This window comes from Rhopalosiphum maidis, chromosome 3 (genome assembly GCF_003676215.2).
Source record: "Rhopalosiphum maidis isolate BTI-1 chromosome 3, ASM367621v3, whole genome shotgun sequence".
Classification (NCBI taxonomy): Eukaryota; Metazoa; Arthropoda; class Insecta; order Hemiptera; family Aphididae; genus Rhopalosiphum; species Rhopalosiphum maidis.
The window spans coordinates 42,089,025-42,099,448 of NC_040879.1; the positions used below are offsets into that span (position 1 = coordinate 42,089,025).

Genomic DNA, 10,424 nt, shown 5'->3' on the forward strand with positions numbered 1-10,424 from the left:
AAAAACTTGATATTGAGATAAGAGACAACGAGTGAGCCAGAAACACATTTTACAATAATTGTAGATATATGTTTTTATTATAATTTATTATATGAAATTTGGATAGGATTTAAGTACGTACACTACAAAAAAATGTTTTTGAATACTATTCGTGCATTGTCGTCTACACTTTTCAAAGCGTCAAGTGGTTTAACAACCGCCAATAAAATTGTGTCTGTAAGTTTATATCAATACATTATCTACCTTATTTATTTTTCATTAAACTATATACATTTAATTTAACTGAACTTTATTTCTATTTAGAACAATGGAAGAAATGTGTGCACCAGCCTTGTGAAATATAACGAATTGTCTACTAAAGATGAAACACAACGAGATTCACCAAAAGATAGGTCGACTGTGATTTCGGCTGAAACTAGCATTGAGTATTTGAAAAGTGATGGTATGAAATTATACACATACATTATTTTCTAGGATAAATAAATAATTCTATTGGATTATTTTCTAATAGTTACAGAATCTACAATCACAATGTTGATTTATTTTCCTTTTTTTATGAACTAAAAATTACATAGAATGCTTATCAATACTACCACAAAGGTTAATGTAATCCAAAAAAATGTCAAAACATTAGTTTTGCAATAAATAAATAAGGTGTCTTTCTTATATATTATCTAATTTTCAATGATTTAAGAATATCCATTGCCTAATTTCCTATGAATTAGATTATGTCAATGTAGCAAATGGTAAATAATGGTTTAGTTTTACTAAAAATCAATTCATTTTTTTTTTTTATTTAAATCTTTAATAATAATAAAAAGCACCTTAGTTCATTTTCACAAACAGCTATTTGTAAAATCTTTCCTAATTTTTAAGTTAATAAAACAGTAAAATACTGTTATATTTAATGAAATCATGAAATATTAAACATGTACTAAAAAAAAAAAAAATTATTCATATGGAAATTGCCAAAAATTTAAAATATACTTCATGTTAAGTTTTATTTTATAATTTATACAATACAATATTAACAAAGCATATTTAAAATTATAATTTATAAATAATCTTTTTACTTATTTTAGTTGTTTTGGTTTATTAGTTTGTATTTTTATTAACTGATTATTTATTTTATAATAACAAAGACATTAAAATTAAAAATAAATTCAAAGAGTAATTAATATTACTTATATATTCTATAATTTAACAATAAAATTACCAAAACATAAATCATCACCATATAAATTTGAACTGTTTTTGCAATAGTCTTGCAATTTATTTTGCATATTTATTATGTTTTTCTTAATTACACTGGTTTTTAATTTAAAATAATGATGAGTAACTTAAATATTTTATTTATCTATAGCATATAAAGCTACTTATAGAAATGATCCTGTTTGGAAAGAATATCGCAGAAATCACAAAGGAAGTATTCCACCAAATAAAACTAGAAAAACATGTATTGTGAGTTGAAAATTAAATTAAAAACTAACATTGTTTATAGTACTAATATATTATAATTATATGTATTCATATTTAGAGGTCTGATATGATTGCAACTGGTAATCCATGTCCAATATGCCGTGATGAATACCTCATACTTGACTATAGGAATGTGGATTTGCTCAAACAATTCATATCTCCTTATTCTGGAAAACTATTGTCCTATAAGTATGTATATTAATTTTAAGTAAGTAGGTATTTTATGTGAAGTATATAATTTTATTGGTATTTCCATTTTAGAAAAAAAACTTATTTGATATTATTTTTACAGTTTTCATTATTTGAATAACCAAAGTTTTAAAGATAATCATATTTATTTATTAATATTTTCCATGATAGATATAAAATATAAAAAAAAAATATCAGTTTAAATTTTTTTTTTCAATAATTATATTTGAATACTAAAACCTTATCTCATAAAAGCTTAAAATGTATAATGTATTGCATTTATGGTAAACTTCATAAACATTTTATAAATAAGAGAAAATAAAGTATTAAACACTATCGTATAACATTTATATTAGTTTTAACAATTTTATCTAATAGACTACAAGTAACATGTGATAAAATAGACTAACATAGATTAACTATACTGGCCAAAGATACTTCTACATTTAAAATTATTTTTTATTTACATTATTATATGTAGAGGTACAAAAAAAATATTAAATTTTTATAATTATTAATGATTACTGAATACTGATCATCTGTTTGCTAATTTATATAATATTAATGTGATATATATATTTTTTTACAGATTAACTGGAATTTGCCAAAAACAGCATGAAAATTTGATAGTTGCCGTAAAAAAAGCCAAAGACTGGGGATTCATTAAATTTGATCTTCCAATTAAACATTACAATTATGATGAATTTAAAAATTCAAATTAGTATAATGTTTCAAACATAAATAATGTAATTGAACTTGTATAGAAATACACGTTTGATTTTGTAGCTGCACATTTTTATAATTGTGTTATTTGTTTTAATAATATTTTTATAGTTTTATACTGTGGGTAAGTTGATAGAGTTATATTAAAAATTGTTTACAATATACACAAATTAGTAATAATTGTGTTGCTACAATATTTAAATTTCAGTGAGCAGTCAATGTATAATACAATGAATAAATTTATAATAAAAGGCCTTTACAAATTTAATCTTAATCTTTTTTAAAATTTATTTATGGAAAATATAAATTTAATAATTAGTATTTATATATAAATAAATGAATAAATATTATGAATTACTGATGTAATAAGTGAATTTAATGCATAAATATTTTGTATAGATTAAATGTCAATATTTAATTTTTTTTTTAAATATTGTTCATTAATCATAATAATAATAATTTCACAAAAAAATGTTTAAATATGATTATAACTATTTAATTTTAAAAATGTTTATGTTTTTAATTTTATTTAAGTAAAATGTTATTATATAATAACAATTTTTAATATTCCAATCAGATATTTTTCAACTATAAATAAAATAGCAAAATAAAAGGTAGATATTTAAATAGTTTAACATCTTGATTTCAATGCAAAAATTTATTTTTAACTATGTGAAAACTATAATTACATACTATAATATACATTACTTTTAATAGTAGAGTTGATTTTTTAACGTCCCAGTGTTAGAATATTTGTGTAGGTATTTTATATACAAAAATATACTGATGATACTTCTATTGAATATTTAAATGTTGCTAACTGCTTACTGTATAATATAGTGAAAAATAATTATGGTTATTTTATATACAAAATAGTGTGTTGTACTAATCATAAAACCATTTAATCAAATTTAATTGTTTTTTTCTTATTGCAAATCTATTAAAATTCATTCACAAATAAAAATAAAGTAAATATAATTGGTGTAAAAAATAATAAAAACTATTCTGCTGATATCAACTGTAGGTTAAATTAAATTATTATTATTATTTATGTTATTAATAAAATTATCCTGGTTTTCTGTCTGAATGGAAATCTAATACTCTAATATAGACCTATAGGTATAGTATATATCTAACTTGTGTGTATATATTTATATATATATATGTGTGTGTGTGTGTGTGTGTGTGTGTGTGTAATATTCTTTTGTGGAGAGTTGTTATTATTTGTTGAATGAATTTAATGAAAATTGTTCAACTGTATATAAAGTTAATATGATCAATATGCAACTATAAACTAGCATGCAGTACAGCCTACTCCCAGCATTAAAGTAAATTAATGTTGGTATAAGTAATGTGAACCGATTTTGAACTTGAAACAAAACCAGATTCATTACAACCAATTAATATTGTTATAATTTTTGTAATCATTTACTTAATATGCACTAAAAAGGAGGTGGGCAAAATAGGTCACCGCTCTGCAGTGCTTAAAGGTTATAGTAGTCGCGTTTTCTTGTCATTGAGAAAGTCACTATATAGTATATAGGATGTGTTAAAATTTAATTCATTGTGTTTAAAAAAAGATTCTGAGAGAAGACTCCAAGACGGTCTATTAGCCAATGTCACTTTAAATATCTGTACTCGTATTTCCAGGTATTATACTTGTGCTATTATAATAATATCTACAGTAGATTGAATTATTTTCTTCAGAACGCATTGCATTTATTATATTATTAATTATCATTAATTCTAAAAATATGTTAGCGGTTCTAAACCTTTTTGGATTCATCATTCATGATATCTTTATTCATGAGAATTCAACACTGCGTCGCCTTTACATTAAAATATTAATTAATTTAAACCACACATTTTAGACGAAAATATGAATGTTTAAAAAAAAAAACAGTCCGTAAAAAAATAGTAATTACACATTTGATTTTAGTTGCAATGTTGAATGAACATTGACATTTCAGGCCTAAAGAATAAATAGATAAAATATAAAGATAATATTACTGTATGCAGTTTAACATAAACAATTATTTTTATAATATTATCTACAAAAAAAGAAAAACAAATAAAAGAGAACTTAAATTTTTCAAATAAAATTGTTTTATTTCCTCCGTTGTCGTGTAATTGCCACCAACGTCAGAACAACATATTTACCTAATAATAGAAATAAGTAGAAAAAAATTAGAATAGTATTTTTTGAACTAAAGCAATAAAAATAATATTCTTGTTAGTTGTTTTTCATTTAAACATCCAATTTTGTCGAATTTAAACACAAAATATGTATAAAAAAAAAATTGTGCATTCGTTTTTTGAGATTTCTTATTAGGAATCTTCTATTAAATTGTTTTCAAGTCTTATAGCTTTTAAAAAGGAACTTTTTCTAAATTTTTAACTATAAAAAAGAATTTGAAAATATTCTTAGAATTTTGTTGAAATTTGAACTTTAAACAATTTTAAATGAATGTATTCATTTGCCTATGTATTTTAGATATATATTTAAATTCCATAAGAACTTTTTTAGGATCTTGTATTAAATTTGTAAGCGTTTTTGCGTAGTTTATAATTTTTTTTTTATTAATATTTGTTGCAAAATGAATATTATTATTATAATTATTTATAAAATAAAGACTAAATACATTTTGAAAATCTAAAACATTACATAATGAATAGTGAATAACACATTTTTCTGAAACTAAAGGTATAAATACTAATATTATAATTATTTATCAGTAGGTATTATTATATTAATAAAAGTGGTAAAATACTAACATGTGTAGTATGTTTCGTTGTTGTAAAAAAATAACTGATTAATAATGGAATTTTTCTTTGTAGCTTTTATATCAATAGATATATAAAGTAGGTATTTCTATATTATTTGTTTTAAGCATACCTATCATGGAATTTTTTTTATTGAAAATACGAACTTAAACATTCGAATAATACCTAATCCTAATAGTTACATACCAACAATTTCTAAAATTATAAAAACTGATAATTACAAAGTATATTGTGTTTATACATTTTTACCACTATAATAATAAATATATTTATTTAAATAATATTTTTGTTATTTATTTATTACCTTTCGGACAACCTCTGGTGGTCGTAGGATTCTACCACGGTTCCTAAGGGCTCAGCCAGCGATTTTTTGCTACGTACATTGATGGGTGACCAATTAAGTTTTTTGCTCGTACATTTTTTTTCTTCATTTTTATACAATTATTGTTTGTGTTACAAAAAAGGTCAAAAATGTAACACATAGTGCCTCATACGTTTTCTATAAATTAAGCGATTTTATAAACGATAAAATTTATCATTGAAAATTGATTTCATGATAATATATCATTGTATATCTGTAAATGAAAAAAAATTATTCGTGGCGACTTAAAATTGTGTGTATTATATTATTGCGAATTTTACTATACACAATGAAATTTTTGATTCATTTTAAAATATTATCATCTATTTTATACTATTAACTTATTTTTACTGTTTTATGGTATTTACAGAAAGATCAAAGATGTTATTAAATTTCAAGTTCTAAAAGTTGATGTAATATGGTTTGAATACATATAATTATAATAATTATAAATACTAGTAATATCATAAATGCAATAGGTATAAGCCAAAAAAAATTATATCAACTTACCGTAGGTAGGTAATACTGAAGTTTGGAAGTAAAATAAATTAACAGCTTAAATTTCTAAGCTCTTTGAACAATCGAATATTTTGAACTTAAAGAAAAATAATTAAGATATTTTGAAAATTAAATATTAGTAATAGAATTATTAGTATTATTAAATAATAGTTATCTAATATTAGACTTTGTCGACAATGATTAATCATATGGTCGGTTATTTAATAATTATAAATAACCGAAAATATTTAAATTAAATAAATATTTCACGGCCCACCACTCATATATAGCACGGCCCCTTAGAGACCCGTGGCCCCCAGTTTGAGAAGCACTGTGCTATATTATAACAGTTAACATTTTTTATTGATTTATAATAAACTTATTCGTGTGCGTTAATATAATTTAACAAAATGAATTTTTCAAATTAATAAATAAATGTTATTTAGACATGTAGTGAATTTTAGGGATATAAATTGTTTTAACAATTTTTCCCTAACATTACACATAATATGCACTCATATTTTATAAGTTAAAAATTAAATTAAAAATGAAATATTGTATCTGTATGTTATAAAAGTATAAAGTATTTAGTATAATATATATATACAAATCTATACTACGATTCAGTTTATAAAATCTAACAGTTTAGACCATTATTTTTTTGGTAAATCTATGCTAGTTCCCATTAAAAATTGTTTTTGAATGCATACGTAGATTTATCATTGTCTTTTAGTTTCAAATAATAGTACAATATACACCATTGTCATGCTTTTCTAGCATATCGATGTAATCGAAGCCAGATGAGTGTACATAGTATACTCAGTTTAATGGTAGTAAGTGATATTATTCTATTCTAATATACTTAAAGAATATGTTGTTAGTACATAATTTTAAATTTTATAACATGTTTGTTTTCAATACGTAAATTATTAATACTAGTTATTTATAATTATTCTATATTCATTTTTTTGTTTAATCACTATAATATAAAGGATACTCAATTGATGATATTATGATTTATATTTTTATTTATATAAATATAATATTTATAGATACATACTGCATTATATAGTCTATAAGTATAATAATCATCAGCTTTGTCAAATAAAACAACGTGAAGCGAATTTTTAGGTGTTTAAAAGTTTAAATATTATTATGTTTATAATACCAATGCAGTCAGTATACATTAATAAAAATATAAAATACTTTTAATATCTAATTAAAAATCAATAAAATATAATTAGAAAATGTTTTTCTACGAATTCTGTGATTAATAATAATCGACCATATTTTTTACTCCAATATAGATCAGCATAAAGTCAATAAAAATAATAATAAATAAAAACATAAAAAATAGTTATAATATAATTTATTATGAGCGAAATATAAAAGTATCGAATTTAGAATTATATTTAAATATAAACACAGATAACCTAACCTATGTTGTATAATTTAGTATTTTATAGTAAAGATAATTTATATAAGCTATTGAACATCAAAATCGTAAAAAGTTTGAATTCTTATAATTATACGTATCTATATACAGGGTCATATTTACCATTAGACAGGATAGGCAACCGCCTATGGCCTCGGATTTTTATGAACCTTATTTTTTTTTTTTAGAGTACTATTTTCATCATATAAAATAAATATAAGAAACATATAATATTTCAAAAAAATAAAATAATTAATCCTTATCAGCGTAAAATGTAAATTAAAATAATAGGTACAAGAAATCTGTAGCTTGTAGAGATAAAAAAATGTATAACATTATAATTATGTTTGTGAAAATGTATAAGTAAATACTAAATTGTAATAAATTATTATTTTGTTTTATACAACACATTTGTGAAGGGGGGCTATGGCTATACATGCTACTGTTGACAATGAGGGGCCACATTTTTTATTTTGCCTAAGGCCACAAAATGCCTAAATCAGGCCCTGGATGCCCTGCCTATGTATAATCCATACCAAAGTAATATAATACGTTTTGAGAAGTTGACAGGGAGAAACTCTCAGATAGCCATTGAGTACTTTTGAGTAAAATATGTCAGCTAAGTGTCTAAGTTACGCGCTCAGCTCGTAAAGTAAAATAATTGGTAAATTAACTAATAAGTATAGGTATCAAATAACAATATAATGTATTCAATTGTTATATTAAAAAAATTATATGTTTTTTTTTATTTGGTTCATTTTTGTCTGTATAACATATTTTATTTATATTTATATTGATTTTGTTTCTTATTTTATATTTGTATATACCACATAATATGCGTGTATGTCATAATTATTGTCAAACCTGTGTCTATTGAATACAAGAACTTGTTTTATAAATGTACCAATCATAATTATTGTTTATTATTATTTATTACTCATTATTAAAATTCTTATCTATACTTAAAGTAATTATTTATTTATTGAAATGTTAACGCCAACTTGCTCAGTACCTATATGTAGTATATTATATACCACGTATTATATTAAAATTTGAAATATAAACTAAAAAGTATACATCAAAACTTATTGGTACAATAAATTTCTTTTTTAAATAATATTATATTACTCTTTACTGTCTTATTTTTGTCATATAACTTTTCAAAATTATCTTTAAGCATGTCCAACCATTGGTCTAATCAACATTGTTGGAGATCATGATAACTTTTTGCTTCTATTATAATTTATAATATCCAATAAACAAATATGTATACATATTAATAATATGTATAGAACGTGCAGATATTTAATTTATAATAATTTATAAAATAGTTATTAAGCGAGAAGATACTTACATTTGTTTCAGTTACAGTAATTTTACTGAATCTATAATATAAATTGTTCGGTATCGAACAGCATTTAAATTAAAAATGGATTTTATCTTTGTGGTATAGGTACCTACAAAATTAATTTATTATAATTGTATAATTATAATTATTATAAAATTACCATAAAAGTGTGATAGAAAAGTATTATTTATACCTACACATAAACTATATATTAATAAATGAAAAGTCCGGCAAACAAATCGTTTCGTTTGAACTGTGAATATGAATATTGGAAATTCACAGTTAATAATTTTAGTGAGCGAAAATAGTTAATCGTTCGAAAATTTAACAAGAGTATTCGCAGATGATCATTCGCGCAGATTCGCTGTGTGATTTTGCTCATATGGCCATATGAATATGCTATTTGAAATTTGAATAACCTATGTTTAAAAGTGAGTGGTTGAGGACTAAACTTTTTTATGTATACTAACATTGACCATTGTGTACATACACAGACCGAGACACTTGAGTTATTTTTTATGTGAGATACAAGAATTTATGTAGTTTAAGCAAATAGTAGGTTACCTATATTTATACATCATTGAAACTTCCTTGAGAACTAATATTATTTTTGTGTAACTCAAACAGTTTTGACATACTTTATAACACGTTTACGTATACTATTATATCCATTAATATCCATTCATCATGAATATTAGATCAATGGCATTTTTTTTTTTTATTTGTTAAACATATGGTTTTATTTTTGAAAGGGAGTACCCAATAGTCAATATCCATTATCCACGCTACTAATTAAAATGTACAAGAAAATATCCAGTACTGCCCACTACTCCTTAAACAGAACAAAAATGGTTTTTCCGAAGGACATAATATCGTGGTTGTCTAAGTAGAAATTAGAACTGAGTTTTACTATACCGGGTTGGTAAAATTATACACGACTATAAAGCGCCACAAACCCGTTTAAAATCGGAAATTGGTAGAAACGCGATCTTTTAAAGAAGTAAAAATCTTATCTTTGGATTATTATTTATTAGTCAGTTAAAAAGGCGCAGTGGACGACAGAGGTAGATCCAGATCAAGATAACAGGGGGGGGGGGCGATTTTTAAAGGGCACACATTCATTTTGATAAAGTATTTATTTAGGTATCCGCCACTGGTGGACGATAGGCGATTTATTTGAAAAATGAATTATAAAATTATTAAACTAATGAAAGTTGTATAATCTATATAAATTAGATATTTATTGCACAACTCATATTTTGTAGATTGTAAATCAAACTCATTATGGAATGTTACAATATTTTTATATTCAGGTAAAGGTGGTAATACGATTTAAAATTGTTTTTAGGAACATATTATTATAGACTGAGTACTCGAAACTTTGAGTACTTACTACTTCTTACTTAATTTGAGTTATATTTATATTTAGAATAATATATATGATTGAAAGGGACTTTTTTCCTGTTTACCCTCTATTAAAAACTTTGTGCTACACTCAGACGTCGAGCGACACTTAGCACGACCCGGGCGGAATCGATAAACGACGAATATAATACATAACATAACGCGTTAAACGCACACACTCACGTAGAAGTGCAGTGGTGGAT

At 23.2% G+C, this 10,424-nt stretch overlaps 1 protein-coding gene across 1 annotated transcript; it reads left to right on the forward strand.

Annotated features, from left to right (window-relative positions):
* The first annotated feature begins 31 nt into the window (after window positions 1-31).
* LOC113557536 (28S ribosomal protein S18b, mitochondrial) lies at window positions 32-2,467 on the forward strand. The gene is made up of 5 exons (XM_026963110.2): window positions 32-216; window positions 304-442; window positions 1,364-1,461; window positions 1,538-1,668; window positions 2,258-2,467. Exons 1-5 carry the CDS (start codon window positions 133-135, stop codon window positions 2,388-2,390), a joined length of 585 nt encoding a protein of 194 aa, XP_026818911.1. The 5' UTR covers window positions 32-132; the 3' UTR covers window positions 2,391-2,467.
* The last annotated feature ends 7,957 nt before the right edge of the window (window positions 2,468-10,424 follow it).